This window comes from Artemia franciscana, chromosome 6, assembly GCF_032884065.1.
Source record: "Artemia franciscana chromosome 6, ASM3288406v1, whole genome shotgun sequence".
In the NCBI taxonomy this organism is placed as follows: domain Eukaryota; kingdom Metazoa; phylum Arthropoda; class Branchiopoda; order Anostraca; family Artemiidae; genus Artemia; species Artemia franciscana.
Genome location: NC_088868.1, coordinates 5,553,362 through 5,577,886, shown reverse-complemented (window position 1 = coordinate 5,577,886; position 24,525 = coordinate 5,553,362). Strand labels below are relative to the sequence as shown.

The following is a 24,525-nucleotide window of genomic DNA, read 5'->3' as shown; positions in this document are numbered from 1 at the left end:
GGGGGTGTTGCTCCTTATTTTATAAAATGAGGAAAATTTTCTCAGGCTCATAACTTTTGACGGGTAGGGTTAAACTTGATGAAACTTATATATTTAAAATCAGCATTAAAATGCGATTTTTTGATGTATCTATTAGTATCAAAATCCCGTTTTGGTTACTATTGAGCCGGGTCGCTCCTTACTACAGTTCGTTATGACGAACTGTTTGATCAGGTACATTGATGCTGCCAGATAAAACTCCCTGGCAAGTCACAAAATAAAAAAAAATAAAAAAAAACACTCAAATCTAGATTTTATTTTATCGTATGGCAACCCTGGTTATGAACGGTGGGCAGTTATAAAATTAAGATAAAAAAAAAAAAAAAATAAGTGAAGGTAAACTAAACCATTTAATTGAGACAGTGAGGAATAGCCTTTTTTTAGGAAACATAGACATAAATCAATTCTTACTCTTCGTTTCAAGACGACTTCTATAGAATAGGTATGAATAAATGCCTAGCCGCCTTTAAAAGCTATCCTTTAGTATACCTACCTAAAAAGTCTGGTAATGGTATAAGAAGTGCAAATACCAGTCAAAAAGAAAAATAGAGTATAGAAGAAGGCCGTCCGGAATCAAAAACGAATTCTCAACGCACACAATAGTTTAGAGCTATCTATTTTTATTGATGGTTTAGACCAGCTATTGCAAGCTCAAAGGTGCTGTCAGGAAGGGGTCATGGTGATGACACCCTATAGGACAAAAAAACACTGGAATAAATACTCCAGCCTACTCCAGATAAAATTCCCTGGTAATACTCTTGCGCTCTTATTGCAAAATAATGACATCTGCTAAATTGTTTTATTTTTATTGTTTTTGTTTATTGTTTTATATTTGTTTATTGTTTTATATTTGTTTATATTTATTGTTTAAATTGTTTATTGTTTTATCTTTTTTTTTATTTTTTAGAACCTTTGCATTTCTCTTGTTTTTCACGCACCTTAGAAACTTGAAATTGCAATTGCAAAAGCGACTCTTTTTTATGACATCAATTCTATAATATCAAATCTCAGTTCCAAGCCTTAGACTGTACTTTATTAAAGTGCATGCTCTGAAAAAGCCTACAAATTATTCTATAGATTTCTTCCTACTATTATTGCCGTTTGGAATTTCGAATAGGCTATAAAATAAGCGAATGGCAATCTTTTCTTCTTAATCTACTCAGCTGTCCTCTAGCCTGCTAAAAATAATTTTTTTAGCATCATGTCTTGGCCTCCAAAAATATACTTTTTAGCTGTCCTCCCTTCAAAAATATGCGATCAAAATTATGAAACAGCCATTTTATTCAAATAGTCTGTAGGGTGAAATAACTATGCCTATCAGGATGACATAACCACGCATAGACCCTGGGAAGTTATTGCGGATTTATTTATATTGCGGATTTATTTTTCTTATTTTTCGCATTTTTTTGTAAATAATTTTTAAAAAAGCCAAGACGTCAATTTACCTTATTCCTAAAGATAACGTTCACTCCTAACTTAGATTTAATTAAAAAAACAAGTTTTTTGACAGCAAGTAAGGAGCGACATTAAAACTTAAAGCGAACAGAAATTTTCTTCTATATGAAAGGGATTATCCCCTCCTCAGCGACTCGCTCTTTACGCTAAAGTTTGACTCTTTCTCATAATTCTGCTTTTTAAAATAATAAAATACTTTAAATATAGATTATTAAATTATCTCCTAAGATTCCTCTTAAAAAAATTGGAGCTGCGGGGGATCGAACCCCGGGCCTTTCACATGCAAAGCGAACGCTCTACCACTGAGCTACAGCCCCTATATCAGGTAAGTTATCCTATAAGAATTTGGTTTACTTTAACGTTTAAGCACTGACTACTTTCTTCTTAGTTACGGAATAGTGTAGTCTGGCACGTACGCAGGAATTTTTTTCCGGAAGGGGGGGGGGGGCCAAAACCTTCCAAACAGCAGATATAAAGTATTACTTTTTTTAATTTAGTAATGCAAAAAGCACGTATATTTTCCATTATACATATATATTCCATTTTTATATTCCATTCCATATATATTCCATTTTTGACAGCTCGTGACGAAAGAAAAGAATAACCCCCTCCACCCTATTAGGACCAGATATAACCTGAATAATGTGTTTATCAATTTTTTACTGATTCGTTCACTGCTTGTATCGTCGTATTTGTTAGACAACAGGCAGTCCATTTGAACTTGTTATCTACACGCTCATGTTATAACGAAATAATGAGAACAGTTTGATAAATATATTTTTTTAATGATTCAGAACGTGGATGAAAATGGAAGGAAGCATGAAAAATCTGACTAATAGAAACTTTTTGCAATTCTAGATTAAAATAATTCGCATATTGTATAAAACCATATTTTTCGAATAAAAATGTTCATTTGAACTGATTTCGGATGTTTGGTCAGGATTAATTAGTCACGGTTAATTGAAAGTAATTATCTTAATTAGTTACCAATCCCGTATTCCATTACTACTCCTAGATGTCAGACGTTCACTCTGTATTACTTAACGTAGTGCATACTCAGCCCTAATACGTCTCGTAATACGGACTCAGCCGTAATACGTACCCAGCCATAATACGTCTCGAAATACGTATTAAGCCATGCGTGAGAAATATCTTTTATGTTTCGTCCATAACTACCTCTTTCCCGAGAAAATTGAAAAAAAATTTAAAAGTTGAAAATTTAGTCACCCTTCAGTAAAAAGCCCCTCCCCCTTTAAAATCAGATGTGTGAGCATGTATTTAATATGTTATATAGTATTATGTAAAAATATAACTTAATTACAAGCTAATTTATATAATGATTTAATTATATTACAGGATGATATAGTTATATCAATCATATAATTACATAATAAATTCTATAGTTATATATATATATATATATAATAATTTTTTTATATATAAATTATATATTATATTATAAATATGTTTTATATTCCAGAGAGATGGTACAAGCTTCCTTCATTTAGCTGTTTTGCATCAACGAATTGACATTGTACGATATTTGAGTGATGAACTATGTGCTGAGATGGAATTGACTCGAGTCCCTTTGGCAGACAGAATAAGAGATAAGTGGGGGAGAACCCCTTTACATTATGCATATGCTATGAGAAATACTTTATTTTCAAATACTTTACTGGACGCTGGTTTCACAGAACATACCCTTGACAAGGTAAAATACTGCCTGCAGAAAACGTCACTCGGGCATTAGTTTTTTTATTATTATTATTACTTCGACGCACTTTAATGTAGCCAGCATTGCTATACATATAATCATCTAATAATTTGACACGCATGATAGGGCCAAATTCACTCAAATATGAAAACTCTTTTCTGGAATGTTTTATGACGCGTTTACGCTGTAAGAAACTCTTAAGAAGAAAAAACGCAAATACGTTCACCGACAATGCGCTATTTCATTCTAATTGTTTTCCATAAATAGTTATGCATTATATATCTATTTTCTTGTCGTCACATATTCATTTATGTAAAAAGTTTCATGAAAAACATAATTCGTCATCTCCAAAAATGCGCGTATCTCAAGTGGAGTTTCTCAGGGGAATGAGGACCAACGCTATTTAATCAGTTGACTAATGATGGTCCGTTTAGCGTTGTAGTGACTGAAAAATAATTCGTCATCTCCAAAAATGCGTGTCTCAAGTGGAGTTTCTCAGGGGAATATACGAGGACCAACGCTATTTAATCAGTTGACTTATGATGCTCCGGTTAGCGTTGTAGTGACTGAAAAATAATTCGTCATCTCCAAAAATGCGCGTGTCTCAAGTGGAGTTTCTCGGGGGAATATACGAGGACCAACGCTATTTAATCAGTTGACTTATAATGCTCCGTTTAGCGTTGTACTGACTGAAAACCTAGCATTTTGATCAGTTCTAACATATGTGTATAAATATGAATACAAATTTTATATTTGGGTTTATGCCTTTAAATATCCTTAAACTTTGCATATTTTTTCTTATGCTTTGTTTCTCTTTTTTGCACTTGTTTACACTTTTTGATTGCACTTTTTCATTTTTTTACACATTCACACTTTTTGTTTACACTTTTGTTTTGTTTACACTTTTTTTACACTTTGTTTTTCTTTGCATATTATTTTTTATACTTTACATATTCTTGTTTTTTACAACCTAGCAAACAAGCGGATTAATGGCACCCCGATTTAGACCATTTCAAACTTCTAAGCCAGTGGACTTCAACCGTATCAGGCGTATCAGGAACCAGACCAGATTAAATTAGAAATTGTTGTTTCCAAGGTTCGATGATCTGGGGGGGGGGTGGAGGGACGGTTAAATCGGAAAAATTAGAAAAAATGAGGCATTTTTAACTTACGAACGGGTGATCAGATCTTAATGAAATTTGATATTTGGAAGGATATCGTGTCTCAGAGCTCTTATTTTAAATCCCGAACGGATCTGGTGAGATTGAGGGGGGGAGTTGGGGGACATAAAATCTTAGAAAACGCTTAGAGTAGAGGGATTGGGATGAAACTTGGTGGGAAAAATAAGCACAAGTCCTAGATACGTGATTGATATAACCGAAACGGATCCGCTCTCTTTGGAGGAGTTTGGGGCGGGGGGGAGACTAATTTTGAAAAATTAGAAAAAGATGAGTTATTTTTAACTTTCGGAGGAGTGATCGGATCTTAATGAAATTTGATATTTGGAAGGATAGCTTGTCTCAGAGCTCTTATTTTAAATCTCGACCGGCATTAAGCCTTTGATTTTCCTTTTAAAGCAATCTATTGATTCTTATGATTTTGCTAGAGATCATACCACATGAGCTCTTGGCTGTTGACTCTTCCGACCTCGTCATAGGTGCCATATGAGCTCTTAGCTCTTGTTTTCATACTATCTATATATATATATAAACTAGCTGTTGGGGTGGCGCTTCGCGCCACCCCAACACCTAGTTGGTAGGGCCGCTTCGCGCCCCCCAAGCCCCCCCCGCGCGCGTAAGTCGTTACGCGCCATATTAGTTACGCGCCATTGTAGTTGTGTCCCTATGTCCCACCTGTGAATATATATATATATATATATATATATATATATATATATATATATATATATATATATATATATATATATATATATATATATATATATATATATATATATATGTTTTTAACTACGTAAAACTTGCGAATGTACAACATTCTTTGCTGTCCCATTGTCTGTGCATATAAATAGAATGTCAGGTTTAACGACTCTTGAACATGCAACATATAATGGTCCATGGGAAAACAATCCGTATTCAGATCTATACCTCGTGATTCTAATGATTGCCCTTGAGCTTTGTTGATGGTGATTGCTAATCGACGATTCCCTGTGTCGCCATCGTCATTTATATATCCCCCTGAGCCCCCGGCGTCCCTGTTGTAGTTGTGTCCCTGTGTCCCGGTCGTCATGTCCCGGTGTCCCGGTCGTCATTTGTGTCCCGGTCTGTATTTACATTCGTTTTTGAATTGGTCTTTTTTAGGTTTTAGTTTTTTACCTTTTTTTAGTTTTTTTTTCTTTTTTTTAGTTTTGTTTTTCTCCTTTATTTTTCTTTTTTTTTTCTTTTTCATTTTATTTTCTTTTTTAGTTTTTTTTAGCTTTTTTAGTTTTTTATTAGTTTTTAGTTTTTTTTTCTTTTTAGTTTTTTGTAGTTTTTACCTTTTTTTTAGTTTTTAATTTTTTTTACTTATGTCCTGGTTGTCATTTATACTCCCTGTGTCCCAGTCGTCATTTGTATCCCGGTGCTTTGTTGATGGTGATTGCTAATCGAACATTCCTTGTGTCCCGGTCGTCATTTATATTCCCTATGTGCCGGTGTCCCGGTCGTCATTTGTGTCTCGATGTCCCGGTCTGTAATTTCGTCAGTCGAAAACATGACGTCAGTCAACACAGAAACATGACGTCACCTGACAGATCCACAGACAGACAACTTATTTTTATATATATAGATAGATATATAAATATATATATATATATATTTTCTTTTTAGTTTTTTTGTAGTTTTTGACGTCACCGTCATAGCAAAAATGACGACAACTAATTTCATGACGTCAGTCAACACAGAAACATGACGTCACCTGATCCACAGACAGACACACAGACAGACGACTTATTTTTATATATATAGATAAGTTGTCTGTCTGTGTGTCTGTCAGGTGACGTCATGTTTCTGTGTCGACTGACGTCATGAAGTTAGTTGTCGTCATTTTTGCTATGACGGTGACGTCATTAAAGATATTTAAGACATATATGTTCACGTAGAAATCTATTAATGTTTAAGTTTAAAATGACTGATGAACTTACAATGGCAAAAGCCGATGAAGATGCTCAAAGAGTCTATGCCAAAAAACTTTCTGCTGATAGAGAAAGTCAGAAAAGAAAGCGTGCCGAGGAATCAAAAGAACAGCAAGGAAACAGGCTTGAGGCTAAAGAACGCAAAACCGCGCAGTTAGATGAAGATTGAAATCTATTAATGTTTAAGTTTAAAATGACTGATGAACTTACAATGGCAAAAGCCGATGAAGATGCTCAAAGAGTCTATGCCAAAAAACTTGCTGCTGATAGAGAAAGTCAGAAAAGAAAGCGTGCCGAGGAATCAAAAGAACAGCAAGGAAACAGGCTTGAGGCTGATAGAGAAAGAAAGAACAGAAAGCGTGCCGAGGAACTACCAAAGCAACGCGAAAGCAGACTTGCTGCTAAAAGAGAAAGTGAAAAAAGAAGGCGTGCCAAGGAATCACAAAAACAGCAAGAAATTAGGCTTGCTGCTGATAGAGAAAGTAAGAAAAGAAAGCGTGCCGAGGAATCACAAGAACAGCAAGAAATCAGGCTTGCTGCTGATAGAGAAAGTAAGAAAAGAAAGCGTGCCGAGGAATTAGAGCAACCTGAAAGTTATCGCCTGGCATTCAGGTACAGCCCAGTCGATGATTATAGCTTGAGTAGATGTGTTCAAATCGGGACAATGTCTAAAATTTGTCCCTATTGCAAGGCATTGAAATTCAATGGTGAAACAATGGCAATGTGTTGCGCCTCAGGAAAAGTTAAACTTCCTCTATTGGCTGCACCACCAGAGCCATTGAAGACTTTCCTTACTGGAACTACGTCAGAATCTAAGCGTTTTTTGTCACAAATCAGAAAATACAACTCATGTTTCCAAATGAGGTCGTTTGGAGCCCAAATCGAAAATCCAGATCAATTTATGTCTACTTTCAAAGTAAAAGGGCAAATTTATCATAGAGCAGGGTCCCTTCTACCATTCTCAGGCGAGAATCATAAATTTTTACAATTGTACTTCATCAGTGATAGAAATTCTGAATTGAATGCACGTTGCGAAATTTCTCCCAACGTTGAAAGGACAATCGTTTCCCAATTGCAACATCTTTTCCACGAAAATAATAATTTAGTGCGTCTGTTTAAAACAGCCATCGATTTGATGCCTACTGATACGCATAAAATTGTTATTTTCGCTGACAAAACGCCTCCTGGCCAACATGTGCGTAGATACAATGCTCCAACTATCGACGAAGTGGCAATCGTTATGGTCGGTGATCAGTTTTTACCTCGAGATATTATTCTTCATAAGCAAAACACTCAGTTGTTAAGAATTGCTGAAACTCATCGATGCTCTACAATATCCTATCATTTTTTGGGATGGAGTCGACGGCTATCACTTTAATATTAAATTGATGAATCCAGCCACTAACAAAGAAATGAATAAGAAATGCAGTGCAATGCATTATTATTCCTATAGACTAATGATTCGCCAGGATGAAGAAAATTATATTTTAAAATGCCGTGAATAGTTTCACCAATTTGTCGTTGATATGTATGCTAAAATTGAATCAGAACGTTTGCTATATATCCGCCTGAATCAGACCAAGCTCCGCTCTGAACAATACATTCATTTGCGAGATGCAGTTATAAATGACGGTAATACCACAAACGTTGGAAGATTAACAATTTTACCTTCGTCATATGCTGGCAGACCCCGTCATATGTATGAATATACTCAAGATGCTATTGCGTATGTTCGTCTCTATGGTCGTCCAGATTTATTTATTACATTTACATGTAATCAATCTTGGGACGAGATACTGCAGCTTTTACTTCAAGGACAATCGGCGGTTCATAGGCATGACATTACGGCCCGTGTCTTCCGGCAAAAGTTGAAATCACTGATAAACTACATAGTAAAGCTTGAAGTGTTTGGGTCAGTGCGATGCTGGATTTACTCAGTGGAATGACAAAAACGAGGTTTGCCACACGCACATATACTAATCTGGCTACATAAAAAAATTACTTCGAACGAAATTAATGATGTGATTTCCGCTGAAATACCTGATAAAAATGTCGATAAGGGATTACATGATATTATTGTAAAAAATATGATACATGGACCTTGCGGTGCACTGAACGAAAATTCACCATGCATGGCCAAAGGAAGGTGCACAGAGCAATATCCTCGACTTTTAGTATCCAACACAATTACTGGCAATGATGGTTACCCACAATATAGAAGAAGATCTACTGAAGATGGCGGTAAAACAGCAATAATAAAGAAGCGTAACGGTACCACCATCGAAGTAGATAACCAGTGGGTTGTTCCATATTCCCCATTATTATCAAAAACATTTAATGCACACATAAACGTTGAATACTGTAACTCCGTAAAGGCAATCAAATACATATGTAAATACGTCAACAAAGGCAGTGACATGGCAGTTTTTGGCTTGCAGCCCGAAATCAAGGATTTCGACGAAATCGTACAATATCAGGCTGGAAGATACATAAGCAGTAATGAAGCTGTTTGGCGAATTCTTTCATTTCCGATACATGAACTTAGTCCAGCTGTTGTTCACTTAGCGGTACATTTACAGAATGGTCAACGTGTTTATTTCTCGGAAACCAACGTGCAACAAAGAGCCCTGAATCCACCGGATACAAAATTAACAGCTTTTTTTTCGCTTTGCAAAAATGATTCTTTTGCAAAAAAACTGCTGTATAATGAAGTGCCTTCGTATTACACGTGGAATACTAAAAATAAAGTATTTGAACGTCGAAAACAGGGTAAGTCAGTCGATGGCCAACCTACCATCTACAAAGATACCACGATAGGAAGACTACACCGTTCACCCCAATCAACATGAATGCTTCTCTCTACGCCTGCTTTTGGTGAATGTACCCGGTCCGACATCTTTTGAGTATTTGAGAACTGTAAACGGTACTATACATAACACTTACCGTAGTGCATGCCAAGCTTTGAATTTATTGGAGAATGACCAACACTGGGACAACTGCATCAATGACGCGTGCGAAACGTCAACCCCAAGTCAAATTCGTGCATTGTTTGGCATCATTTTAACAACTTGCTCTCCATCAGCTCCTACAGAGTTATGGGAAAAATATAAGTCAAAAATGTCCGAAGATATACTCCATCGAAAACAGTTAGAGACGTCAGATATGACTTTTGATTTTACATCAGAAATTTATAACTACACTTTAGTTATTATAGAAGATTTGTGCGTACGTATAGCAAACAAACCTCTTCAGGATTTGGGAATGCCTTCACCTAACCGTATCGCTGCTGTTTCGACATGTGTAGAATTGGATCGTGAACAAAGTTACAGTACGAGTGATCTATTGTCGTATGTACAAAATAACATTTCCGAGTTAACGTCGGAACAAAAAGACATTTATGATACGATAATGCATTGTGTCGATAACAACGTTGGAGAAATTTTCTTTTTGGATGCGCCAGGAGGTACTGGTAAAACGTTTGTGATAAAACTGATTCTGGCATCGGAGAATGACCAACACTGGGATAACTGCATCAATGACGCGTGCGAAACGTCAACCCCAAGTCAAATTCGTGCATTGTTTGGCATCATTTTAACAACTTGCTCTCCATCAGCTCCTACAGAGTTATGGGAAAAATATAAGTCAAAAATGTCCGAAGATATACTCCATCGAAAACAGTTAGAGACGTCAGATATGACTTTTGATTTTACACCAGAAATTTATAACTACACTTTAGTTATTATAGAAGATTTGTGCGTACGTATAGCAAACAAACCTCTTCAGGATTTGGGAATGCCTTCACCTAACCGTATCGCTGCTGTTTCGACATGTGTAGAATTGGATCGTGAACAAAGTTACAGTACGAGTGATCTATTGTCGTATGTACAAAATAACATTTCCGAGTTAACGTCGGAACAAAAAGACATTTATGATACGATAATTCATTGTGTCGATAACAACGTTGGAGAAATTTTCTTTTTGGATGCGCCAGGAGGTACTGGTAAAACGTTTGTGATAAAACTGATTCTGGCATCAATTCGATCAAAAAATGATATAGCGTTGGCAATTGCGTCGTCCGGAATAGCCGCAACATTGCTGCCTGGTGGAAGAACTGCTCATTCCGCTTTGAAATTGCCTCTGAATTTGCATTCTACAGAAACTCCCACGTGCAATATTTCCAAATCATCTGGGATGGGTAAAGTATTGCAGCAATGCAAACTTATTATTTGGGATGAGTGCACAATGGCACACAAAAAATCGCTCGAGGCTCTGGATCAATGCTTGAAAGATTTGAGAGGGAAGTCGAAACCCTTTGGCAGCACATTAATATTGCTTGCGGGAGATTTCAGGCAAACATTACCTATAATACCAAGATCAACTCCTGCAGACGAAATGAATGCTTGCCTGAAAAATTCTAATTTATGGGCACACGTAAAAATATTAAAATTAACTACAAATATGCGTGTCCAATTGCAAAACGATGACTCTGGTCAAACATTTTCAGATCAATTGCTGGCAAATGGAAACGGAAAGCTCCCAGTAGACTCAATTTCAGGACATATACAACTACCTGCTGATTTCTGTAATTTAGTGACGTCCAAAAATGAATTGATTGAAAAAGTATTTCCGAATATTCTAAAAAATTATAAAAATAATAAATGGCTAAGTGAAAGAGCGATTCTCGCACCCAAAAATATAGACGTCCACGAAATCAACAATATTGTTTTGACCAAGATTCGAGACCAGGCAGTCCTTTACAAATCAGTCGACACAGTTTTGGAACCAAATGAAGCGGTTAATTATCCATCTGAATTTTTAAATTCCATAGATCTTTCAGGGTTTCCACCACACGTGCTACAACTAAAAATAGGCGTACCAATAATACTTTTAAGAAATATCAACCCACCAAAGCTTTGCAATGGCACGCGACTTGCCGTAAAAAAAAAAAAAAACAATGGAAAACCTAATAGAGGCCACAATCTTGACAGGGCCTTTTGAGGGTGAGGCTGTTCTTATTCCTCGCATTCCCATGATTCCAACAGATCTGCCTTTTCAATTTAAAAGATTGCAATTCCCAATTCGATTATCATTTGCAATCACCATTAACAAAGCTCAAGGTCAATCATTAGAAAAATGTGGTATAGATCTTAATACTGATTGTTTTTCCCATGGACAATTGTACGTTGCATGTTCGAGGGTCGGTAAACCTGACAATCTATTTATATGCAGCGACAATTGGACAGCGAAGAGTGTTGTATATTCGCAAGTTTTACGCAGTTAATTTGTATTGTATCTATCTATCTATCTATCTATATAAAAACGAGTTGTGTGTATGCATGTTTGTTTGTTTGTAAAAAAAAGCGTTTGCATATGACGTCATTATTAGTACATACGGCTTTGTATATGCACAGACAATAGGAAAGCCGAGAATGTTGTATATTCGCAATTTTTACGTAGTTTTAACTCCTTCAGACGAAATGAATGCTTGCCTGAAAAATTCTAATTTATGGGCACACGTAAAAATATTAAAATTAACTACAAATATGCGTGTCCGATTGCAAAACGATGACTCTGGTCAAACATTTTCAGATCAATTGCTGGCAATGGGAAACGGAAAGCTCCCAGTAGTGGTAAAGCCAAGAATGTTGTATATTCGCAATTTTTACGTAGTTTGAAACACATATATAAATCTATCTATATTCACAGGTGAGAAACATGGACACAACTACAATGGCGCGTAACTAATATGGCGCGTAACGACTTAAGCGCGTGGGGGGCTTGGGGGGGCGCGAAGCGCCCCACCAACTAGGTGTTGGGGTGGCGCGAAGCGCCACCCCAACAGCTAGTTTTTAATAATCTTTAGAGATCACTTAAGACCAAAGAACGAATAATCTCAAGTGGCAAGAAATGTTTGTTTTCATTGCTTGCTCCTCGTGGTTCTGGAGGTAATATTTGTCCCTATGTTTTTTTAAACTGAACAGTGACGTGATATGAAATGTCTGAAAGACAATTATACTGCCTTTAAATAATTATTTAAAATAAATATTTAATTATTACTTAAAAAGCTATTATTTTATAAAAAAAAATATGGCATTAAAATAATTTATATATTTGACTTATATCTAAAATAAGATAATATTTTAAATAATTTATAATAATTAACAATTATTTAAAATAATTAAAAAGCCATTTGTATTGTATCAGATTAACGACGCTTCTTGACTACTAAAGTCCCTGCGTCGGCCCTGCAAATAATAATTATTTAAATAATTAAATTTAAATTATTTAATTAACTCTTTTAAATAATTTGTGGGAAGTACTCACCTCATTGGTGACAACTCAAAGCGCAGTCCTTGTAATCCCAAGTAGTTTTTGTTCACATTTTACTTTTGTGACAGGAAACTGTGAGAAATAACAATCAAACACAACTTAGAAACAATTGGGAAATGTTTTCAAGACAGTGGAATTCAATTCAGTGAATCTTTTGGCCAGTGTCCTTATGTCCTATGGCCGTCTTCAGCACAGCACAATATATACAACATATATATATAAATATATATATACTAGCTGTTGGGGTGGCGCTTCGCGCCACCCCAACACCTAGTTGGTGGGGGCGCTTCGCGCCCCCCCCAAGCCCCCCCGCGCGCGTAAGTCGTTACGCGCCATAATAGTTACGCGCCATTGTAGTTGTGTCCCTATGTCCCACCTGTGAATATAGATATATATATATATATATGGTTTTAACTACGTAAAACTTGCGAATATACAACATTCTTTGCTGTCCCATTGTCTTTGCATATAAATAGATTGTCAGGTTATCCCCCTGTTTCCCCCGGTGTCCCCGTTGTAGTTGTGTCCCTGTGTCCCGGTCGTCATTTATATTCCCTGTGTCCCGGGTCCCGGTCATCATTTGTATCCCGGTGTCCCGGTCTGTATATACATTCGTTTTTTAGTTTTGTTTTTCTCCTTTATTTTTTTCCTTTTTTTTTCTTTTTTAGCTTATTTAGATTTTTAGATTTTTTAGTTTTTTTTATTAGTTTTTAGTTTTTATTTCTTTTTAGTTTTTTTGTCCCGGTCGTCATTTATATCCCCCTGTTTCCCCCGGTGTCCCCGTTGTAGTTGTGTCCCTGTGTCCCGGTCGTTATTTATATTCCCTGTGTCCCGGTCGTCATTTGTATCCTGGTGTACCGGTCTGTATACACATTCGTTTTTTAGTTTTGTTTTTCTCCTTTATTTTTTTCCTTTTTTTTTCTTTTTTAGTTTATTTAGATTTTTAGATTTTTTAGTTTTTTTATTAGTTTTTAGTTTTTTTTTCTTTTTAGTTTTTTTGTAGTTTTTACCTTCTTTTTAGTTTTGTTAATTTTTTTTTTTACTTGTGTCCTGGTCGTCATTTATACTCCCTGTGTCCCGGTGCTTTGTTGATTGCTAATCGAACATTCCTTTTGTCCTGGTCGCTTTCTCTTTGAGTGTCGTCATTTATTTTTTTCTTTTTTAGTTCTTTTAGTTTTTACCTTTTTTAGTTTTTTTTTAGTTTTTAGTTTTTTTAGTTTTTTACCTTTTTTTAGTTTTTTTAGTTTTTTAGCTTTTTTATTTTTTTTATTAGTTTTTAGTTTTTTTGTAGTTTTTGCCTTTTTTTTTAGTTTTTTGTCCTGGTCGCTTTCTCTTTGAGTGTCGTCATTTATTAGTTTTTTCCTTTTTTTTTTTAGTTTTTTATTGGTTTTTACCTTTATTTTAGCTTATTTTTCAGTTTTTTCCTTTTTTTTAGTTTTTTTTTATTTTTTATTTTTTTTAGTTTTTTTAGTTTTTTTAGTTTTTTAGCTTTTTTACTTTTTTTATTAGTTTTTAGTTTTTTTTTTGTAGTTTTTGCCTTTTTTTAGTTTTTTCAGTTTTTTTTTTAGTTTTTTATTGGTTTTTACCTTTATAGTTTTTTTAGTTTTTTAGCTTTTTTATTTTTTTTATTAGTTTTTAGTTTTTTTTGTAGTTTTTGCCTTTTTTTAGTTTTTTCAGTTTTGACGTCACCTAATCCAGTTTTTTCAGGTGACGTCACCTGACACATCCATCCACACATCCATCCACACATCCACAGACAGACAACTTATTTTTATATATATAGATATATATATATATATAAATATATATATATATATATATATGTATATATATATATATATATCTATATATATATATATATATATATATATATATATATATATATATATATATATATATATATATATATCGGCCTTGTCGGCTTACCATCTAGGGCCAATAGAAAAACAGGTCGTCCCGATCTGGGTGGCAGGATGTTGCAAGGAAAGATTTAAGGGAAATGGGAACTTCCTCGAAGGGTTTAAAGATGGTTAGGGTACTTTCTGCGGATGTGCGGATGACAGATTGCCGAAGATTGTCCTTTTTGGCCAACCGTTAAGGGCTGAACGGAAAGCAGGTGGTCCGCAGTTGGGGTGGGAGGATTTTGGAAAGAAAGATATATGGAACATGCAAATTTTCTGCGAGGGTGAAAAGAGGGAGGCTTAGAATAGATTGGGATGGAGTAGGAGTGTGTGTCGCTTAGGCGGCTTGGTGCTACGTTCAGTTGTTAGACGTAGTAGTAGTATAACTAATAAGTGACGCAGCTTCGAACACAAGTTAATTTGTAGATATTGCTACAGGTAGTTAGGCTGTAGAACCAGTTACCTGTTAAGTCTTACACAAGTTGTAAAACTTTTAGACTAAATTGTCACCAAACACATAGAAAAGAGGTGCATGAAATCATCTTTGAAAGCTCGACTCACACATACTTCGGTGCGTAGTGCGAACTAGCTTTTTTTAAACTTTGGCATTTGCCGAGGAGATAGTCTATCTCATTATCTGATTATATCCGATCAGACACTGGATTCTGTCAAACGGTCTGAATACTGAATTAGATCGATTGATAGATCTTTGAATTCTGCACCCGACTGGTCGAAAGTTCAGCGTCTGAGGCTCTAGGATTGGTTACGTCCCATAAGTTACATAACAATGGCGAGGATCAAAACATGCATATCGTTATGCAAGGATTTGTAGTAATTATATTGATTTTAAAAATAGATGTAAAATCTTAAGCCAAAAATTGATATCAAGAGGTTTTTCTGCAAATAAATTAACTTGGCAATTTAAAAAATTTAGTTTTCATTATAACGAACTTTTAAATAAATATCAAAAGAATTATCTAGAAATACTTAAAGAAATTTTTAACTAATTTCGGAGGTTCGAGAAATGTTGTCACAGCGCCATTTATTTTGAATTGTGTTTCTAATTGAGCGGATTTTTTTAAACAATTAGCCACATGGTAAAGATGAATTCTATAATTGTTTAGTTCATTCAGGTTTTTTGTAATGTGTTAATATTTGTGATTTGGTAAAATTTATAATATTTAGTTTACCTATTGTTGCTAAAGGGAGGGATATATTAACAAGATAAGCTTGTTTTGGTTTTACTTGGTTGTTTTACATTTGCTGTTTTTTTTTGTTTTTTTTTTCATAGGCATGTATTTTGGGGGTAATACCTGACGCGGGGATGCCATGGATATTCTGTGGTAGCCACAACACTGTGCTGGGTAGAGAATTTAGAGCAAAACTACAAAAAAAACTAAAAACTAATAAAAAAAATAAAAAGGCTAAAAAACTAAAAAAACTAAAAAAAGGTAAAAAACTAAAAAAACTAAAAACTAAAAAAAAAACTAAAAAAAGGAAAAAACTGAAAAATATAAGAGAAAAAGAAAACTAATAAAATTAAGAATGAAAAAAAAAATAAAAAAGATAAAAACTAAAAAAAAAAAGTAAAAAGAAAAAACGAAAAAAAACTAAAAAAGCTAAAAAAAAGGTAAAAACCAATAAAAAACTAAAAAGGAAAAAAACCAAAAAAAAATTTCATCTAAAAAACTAAAAAAAACTAAAAAGGTAAGAACTAAAAAAGAAAAAAAATAAATGACGACACTCAAAGAGAAAGCGACCGGGACAAAAGGAATGTTCGATTAGCAATCAACAAAGCACCGGGACACAGGGAGTATAAATGACGACCAGGACATAAGTAAAAAAAAACTAAAAAAAACTAAAAAGAAGGTAAAAACTAAAAAAAACTAAAAAGAAAAAAAAACTAAAAACTAATAAAAAAACTAAAAAATCTAAAAATCTAAATAAACTAAAAAAGAAAAAAAAATAAAAAAGGAAAAAAATAAAGGAGAAAAACAAAACTAAAAAACGAATGTATATACAGACTGGGACACCGGGATACAAATGACGACCGGGACACAGGGAATATAAATGACCATACATAAGCCATAATGACCAGGACATAAGTAAAAAATATAAATGACGACCGGGACACAGGGACACAACTACAACGGGGACGCCGGGGGGCACAGGGGGATATAAATGACGACCGGGACACCGGGACAGGGAATGGTCGATTAGTAATCACCATCAACAAAGCTCAAGGGCAATCATTAGAATCATGAGGTATAGATCTGAATACGGATTGTTTTCCCATGGACCATTATATGTTGCATGTTCAAGAGTCGGTAAACCTGACAATCTATTTATATGCACAGAATATGGGACAGCAAAGAAGGTTGTATATTCGCAAGTTTTACGTAGTTAAAAACATATATATAATATATCTATCTATATTCACAGGTGGGACATAGGGACACAACTACAATGGCGCGTAACTAATATGGCGCGTACGAAAAAAAACTAAAAAAGCTAAAAAAAAAGGTAAAAACCAATAAAAAACTAAAAAGGAAAAAAACTAAAAAAAATTGTCATCTAAAAAACTAAAAAAAAACTAGAAAAGGTAAGAACTAAAAAAGAAAAAAATAAATGACGACACTCAAAGAGAAAGCGACCGGGACAAAAGGAATGTTCGATTAGCAATCAACAAAGCACCGGGACACAGGGAGTATAAATGACGACCAGGACATAAGTAAAAAAAAAAACTAAAAAAACTAAAAAGAAGGTAAAAACTACAAAAAAACTAAAAAGAAAAAAAAACTAAAAACTAATAAAAAAACTAAAAAATCTAAAAATCTAAATAAACTAAAAAAGAAAAAAAAGAAAAAAAGGAAAAAAATAAAGGAGAAAAACAAAACTAAAAAACGAATGTATATACAGACTGGGACACCGGGATACAAATGACGACCGGGACACAGGGAATATAAATGACCATACATAAGCCATAATGACCAGGACATAAGTAAAAAATATAAATGACGACCGGGACACAGGGACACAACTACAACGGGGACGCCGGGGGGCACAGGGGGATATAAATGACGACCGGGACACCGGGACAGGGAATGGTCGATTAGCAGTCACCATCAACAAAGCTCAAGGGCAATCATTAGAATCATGAGGTATAGATCTGAATACGGATTGTTTTCCCATGGACCATTATATGTTGCATGTTCAAGAGTCGGTAAACCTGACAATCTATTTATATGCACAGACAATGGGACAGCAAAGAAGGTTGTATATTCGCAAGCTTTACGTAGTTAAAAACATATATATAATATATCTATCTATATTCACAGGTGGGACATAGGGACACAACTACAATGGCGCGTAACTAATATGGCGCGTAACGACTTACGCGCGCGGGGGGGCTTGGGGGGGGCGCGAAGCGCCCCCACCAACTAGGTGTTGGGGTGGCGCGAAGCGCCACCCCAACAGCTAGTATATATATATATATATATGTATATATATATATATATATATATATATATATATATATATATATATATATATATATATATATCTACATTTTAAACCTTTTAAAACACAGTCTTAGCATCTCTACTTCAACAAAGTTCAATCAGGACTGATAAATGAAATGATGTGAGATGGCAAATTCATTCAAACGAAACAGAACAAAATAGTTAGATACAAGCTTTCCAAGCCAATCTTGCTTTTTTGGCAGCTTGCCTCAAACGGGTTTGAGCCTTTTGTAACGGGTTTATTACTATTATAAATTGGTTTAGTAAAACATTTTATTAGATTATTTTTAATTAAATTTAAGTATAGCGAATTTAGTGAGTATTCCGCTAAGTCTCTATTTAAAGAAATATTATTATTTATTCTTAGACTAATGTCGATTGATTCCCAAACCACATGTTTTATCGCCAAATCATTGCTAATGAAAGAATATTTTTCAAAAAGTATTGTGTGGGTAGGATTATTAAATATATGACAAGCTAAAGCAGAATCAAAGGAGTTGTTAGATTTATTAGAAATTGATGCTTTGTCTAGGCCTTCTTTATGTTGATGTAACCGTTTTTCTAGATTCTGATGAGTTCTGTCAACATAGTACGAAATAACAGAAATTAGCGAAAAAGTAGTAGTATTAAATGGAGTGGGGAAATAACAAAATAAAAAGAAAATTTTGGCGAAGGAAGGAAGGAAGAAATATTTTACAAATTTGCTCGAGACCTCCGCTAAACCTCCCTCAGAGTAAAAATATAAATAAAGAGTAAAAAATACTTTTTAAAGTGTAAAATGAGTCCCCTTGTCCCCTAGTTTTTTGAAAAAAAGTGTTTTCGGTATTTTCGCTGAAATATACCTTTAGATGTTCTCATTGACAAAATAAAAATGCTAAATTAAAACAGCATACATTTATCCATTTAATGGGGGAAATCAATAAATACCTCCAAGTCCTTGAATCTAAATTCGATGTTATTTTTCGGAATTCTCTGAACTAGAAGCTGCCCTTGTGTGAATTCTATTTAATATATTCTTGGATGTTACCAAAGATTGAATGAATTATTTTTTCTACACGAAATTTAATTGCTACAAAATGGCCCTTTCAACTCATGATATATTTTTATATTTTCATCCCTGCTCTTGATATTTTTGTTATGTTTTCATCCTGCTCTTGATATATTTATTATCTTTTCGTCCCTGCTCATGATATATTTGTTATATTTTCATCCTTGCTCGTGATATATTAGTTATGTTTCTATCCCTGCTCATGATATATTTTCTATTTTTTCATCCCTCCTCATGATGTATTTGTTATGTTTCCATCCCTGCTCATGATATATTTGTTATGTTTTCATTCCTGATTGAATGTTCTGATTTTACTATTTCTTTCATTTTTTTCTTTGGAATGGCTTGGTATTTTTGCGTGCTCCAGCATTATGATCATGCGTAATAAGCTAATGGCTGATTCTTAGAAAATACAAAATTTGGGTTGGATACTCTAAAAATGTGGCAAATAGGAGAAAATGTAAGTTGGATGCAAGTTACGTTCAACTTTACACGATCATGCCGTGCTTTTTCTTGTTGGGGTTTTTTAGTCTGCTAAAAAGCCGGGATGTTATGCACCCGTGCTCGTAATACTTTCGATATCTTAAGTTCCTCCTTTATTTTCCTTTACCTACTAGGAACTGAAAAAGTGGGAAAGTGGGAAGCAAGTTATGTTCAATTTTTTACGATCATGCTGTATTTTTTCTTGTTGGGGTCTTTAGTCTGCAAAAAATCCAGGATGTTACGTACCCGTGCTCGTAATATTTTCGGTATCTTAAGTTCCTCCTTTATTTTCCTTTACCTACTAGGAACCGAAAAAGTGGAAAAGTGGGAAGCAAGTTATGTTCAATTTTTTACGATCATGCTGTATTTTTTCTTGTTGGGGTCTTTAGTCTGCAAAAAATCCAGGATGTTACGTACCCGTGCTCGTAATATTTTCGGTATCTTAAGTTCCTCCTTTATTTTCCTTTACCTACTAGGAACCGAAAAAGTGGGAAAGTGGAAAGTGGGAAGCAAGTTATGTTCAATTTTTTACGATCATGCTGTATTTTTTCTTGTTGGGGTCTTTAGTCTGCAAAAAATCCAGGATGTTACGTACCCGTGCTCGTAATATTTTCGGTATCTTAAGTTCCTCCTTTATTTTCCTTTACCTACTAGGAACCGAAAAAGTGGAAAAGTGGGAAGCAAGTTATGTTCAATTTTTTACGATCATGCTGTATTTTTTCTTGTTGGGGTCTTTAGTCTGCAAAAAATCCAGGATGTTACGTACCCGTGCTCGTAATATTTTCGGTATCTTAAGTTCCTCCTTTATTTTCCTTTACCTACTAGGAACCGAAAAAGTGGGAAAGTGGAAAGTGGGAAGCAAGTTATGTTCAATTTTTTACGATCATGCTGTATTTTTTCTTGTTGGGGTCTTTAGTCTGCAAAAAATCCAGGATGTTACGTACCCGTGCTCGTAATATTTTCGGTATCTTAAGTTCCTCCTTTATTTTCCTTTACCACCAAGGAAACGAAAATTTATTCATAATTATAGCGCATCTGGTGTGATCAATAAGCTTGAGCTACTTCGTGTTAACCTGCTAAAGTCTGCTCCTGGCAAGCTTGGGCAGTACTATGGACTCATCCGTAATTTTAGTTTTGACATTTGTGCGGTTTTCCTTTCTTTTTTCTTTGTACTCAGCTATTCTCTTGTGTTTACTAGAGGGTTAAAAATAAACTGTTATTTCAAAAAAATCATTGTCTCAATTTTGGTGAGCCCTATGTCATTAGCATACTTTTTTTCATCATTTTTCATCCTTTTCCCATTTTTTTATTCCTTTGTTTCGAATATTGATGCCATCTCAGATTTTCAATTCTTCTACAGTTCCAGCCAAAAGTCAGTAATACGTTGGATGCACAAGATGACATGGCATTGAGCTTGATAGAGCTTCAATCAAGAATTATGGCGCTTGCTGATTAGATCGAGACAACAATTAAACTCCTTTTCTCATTATCCTGAATAAATCCTACACCTTGAGAGGGTGTAAACTGGGATGCTTTGATTAGACCGGGGTAGAAGAGAAGCGTACGTAGCTATCTCAGCCTCAGGTGGCTTGATGCAGCCGTGAGTTGTTAGTAGTAGTAGTGGTGCCAAATTCTAGTTATAGTTACAAGCTTTGAGGTAAGCTTATATAGGCAGAAGCTATCTTAAGCTGAAGGGCCTTGACGGAAAACAAGGAATCCTGAAATATGTTCATTGAGTAGCTTATGGTCTACGTGATGGGAAATCTACAAACTAGAGGCCAGGATCTAGTGCTGTCTCTTTGTATCTCAAATCTAGGGTCTTTAATCTCAAATAAGAGACCCTTTCATAAATTCGTTTCTTCAAAAGATATTCCTCCTTTTCGAATTGGTTCATTTTCCCAAAGCTCCATCGGAGACTCCTAAGTAACCTCCTCCATACTTAAGGATTCATAGGCTGGAAACATATTACATGTATCCAGAGCCGTTCCTAAGGTTGGTGGTTCCTGGGGCAAAATTAATTACAGCCCCCCCCCCCCGACCAAAGTGCAACGAAAGAGCCGAATCAAAGTGAAAAATTGGATCAAAGTGGGCAAATCACCAGCAACGGCACCCCCAAGCCATGGCATCGGGAGCAACTGCTCCGGTTGCCCCCTCCCCTAGGAAAGACTCTGCATGTATCTTATATCTTAAGACAAAAATTAATAAAAAAAAAAAAATAGAGGTACATTAAGTGTTCTAACGATGTCAAAAAATTTACATTAGTGACTTTCAAGCTTAAAATATCTAGTTACTACTTTTATTGACAATAAAAGTCTTTGAGAATAGCAGTTTTGCTATAGTTTTTGGGGGAGGGGGACCAGCGCAATTGTCTGTCTCTGAAAAAAATATACTGAAAATTAAAAGGAGATAACAAAAAAAAAAAGAAAAAAAGAGTGTAAAATGAATACTTCTCCTTGTATAGGGTGATCTGGGCACGATTAGGGATGACAAAGAAAATCGTTTTTTTGAAAAATGTTATATGTATCCAGAGCCGTTCCTAGGGTTGGTGGTTCCTGGGGCAAAATTAATTACGCCCCCCCCCCCCCCCGACCAAAGTGCAACGAAAAAGCCGAATCAAAGTGAAGAATTGGATCAAAGTGGGCAAATCCCCAGCAACAGCACCCCCAAGCCATGGCATCGGGAGCAACTGCTCCGGTTGCCCCCTCCCCTAAGAAAGGCTCTGCATGTACCTTATATCTTAAGACCAAAACTAATAAAAAAATAGAGGTACATTAAGTGTTCTAATAATGTCAAAAATTTACATTAGTGACTTTCATGCTTAAAATATCTAGTTACCACCTATTGACAATAAAAGTCTTTGAGAATACCTATTTTTGTTATAGTTTTTCTGGGGGGGGACCAGCGCAATTTTCTATCTCTGAAAAAAAATATACTGAAAAGCAAAAGGAGATAACAAAAAGAAAAAGAAAAAGAGAGTGTAAAATGAATACTCCTCCTTTGCATAGGCTGATCTGGCCACGATTAGAGATGACAAAAAAAATTGTTTTTATTTTATTTTGTTTTGTTTTTTTCAGGAAGATAAGGAGCCAATTGATTTTCGTAACCTTCGAGGAAGTCCCGAGATGGAAAATCTTTTAGAGTATTTGAAAAACAGGGTAAGTTTTCTTGTTCTTCTTCTTTGATCATCGGCAGCACCAGGTAACTTGACGTGTCAAGCGTGGACTAAGACCTAGGCCACCTAAGCATAAGGTCCGCTAGTTCCTGGAGGGCCAAGAATTAGGTTTTTAATTTGTTTTTCCCAGGAAAATGCGATATTCATAATTATTTTTATTGGAAGCACTGATGCTTCCTCTTTACAAAAACATAGACTATGCAGACAAAACTTGTCTGGAGTAAAATGGCGCTTTGACCCCCTGAATATATACTTACCCAAAAACTTAAAAAACTTTATTTACATTAAAATGATTACACCCAGGGATGTATGCGTCATAGTTATTAAAGTTTTTTAAAATTCCAATACATATTTTTTTGTGATTTTTTTTTTATAAAATACGGTTCTTATTACTTATCATCAAATAAATATATAAATTAAAGTTTATTTTATAAATATTACATTAATTTCACATACCATCATTATCTACCTATATATATATAAATAAGTTGTCTGTGTGTCGAGTGACGTCATGTTTGTGTGTCGACTGACGTCATGTTTGTCGACTGACGAAATTACAGACCGGGAAATCGGGACACAAATGACGACCGGGACACCGAGACATCTCTATATATAAAAATAAGTTGTCTGTGTGTCTGTCGAGTGACGTCATGTTTGTGTGTCGACTGACGTCATATTTGTCGACTGACGAAATTACAGACCGGGACATCGGGACATAAATGACGACCGAGACATAGGGAATATAAACGACGACCGGGACACTCAAAGAGAAAGCGACCGGGACACAAGGAATGTTCGATTAGCAATCACCATCAACAAAGCACCGGGACACAAATGACGACCGGGACACAGGGAATATAAATGACGACCAGGACACTCAAAGAGAAATTACAGACCGGGAAACCGGAACACAAATGACGACCGGGACAAAAATGTCGACCGGGACACCGGGACACAGGGAATATAAATGACGACCGCGACACTCAAAGAGAAATTACAGACTGGGACACCGGGACACAAATGACGACCGGGACAGAGGGAAACAACAACAACGGGGACGCCGGGGGGCACAGGGGGATATATAAATGACGACGGGGACACAGGGAATGTTCGATTAGCAATCACCATCAACATAGCTCAAGGGCAATCATTAGAATAATGAGGTATAGATCTGGATACAGATTGTTTTTCCCATGGACAATTATATGTTGCATGTTCAAGAGTCGGTAAACCTGACAATCTATTTATATGCAAAGACAATGGGACAGCCAAGAATGTTGTATATTCGCAAGTTTTACGTAGTTAAAAATATATATATATATATATATACATATATCTATCTATATTCACAGGTAGGACACAGGGACACAACTACAATGGCGCGTAACGACTTACGCGCGCGGGGGGCTTGGGGGGGCGCGAAGCGCCCCCACCAACTAGGTGTTGGGGTGGCGCAAAGCGCCACCCCAACAGCTAGTATATAATATAAAGTACCATAGGTAAGGATTTTGTTTGTGATTGTGATGTTGTGTGTTACTGTGATATTTTGTTTTTATTGCAGTAGTACCTAGGCTGTTAATCTACCAGAGTTGGAAAATTTTACTCAAGGTAAAAGGAATTATACCTGCTAGGGAGTCGGTCTTTAATACCCCATGAACGGCAATGACAATCAAGTTGAAAATTGCAATGGGTTCCGAAAGGGGATGAAGGCAACTGGAAGTTGTGAATTTGG

At 35.4% G+C, this 24,525-nt stretch overlaps 1 protein-coding gene and 1 non-coding gene across 2 annotated transcripts in view; one reads left to right on the top strand and one right to left on the bottom strand.

The window, feature by feature from the left end:
* The window catches only part of LOC136027950 (uncharacterized), a 110,816-nt gene that overhangs the window by 80,314 nt on the left and 5,977 nt on the right, over positions 1-24,525 (top strand). Inside the window, exons 10-11 of the mRNA XM_065705422.1 lie at positions 2,975-3,205; positions 22,696-22,776. Of these exons, the coding sequence (XP_065561494.1) occupies positions 2,975-3,205; positions 22,696-22,776 (312 nt within the window). The remainder of the gene's footprint in view (positions 1-2,974; positions 3,206-22,695; positions 22,777-24,525) is intronic.
* Positions 1,740-1,811, bottom strand: Trnaa-ugc (transfer RNA alanine (anticodon UGC)). The gene has a single exon. It is a non-coding gene; the product is annotated as a tRNA-Ala (tRNA).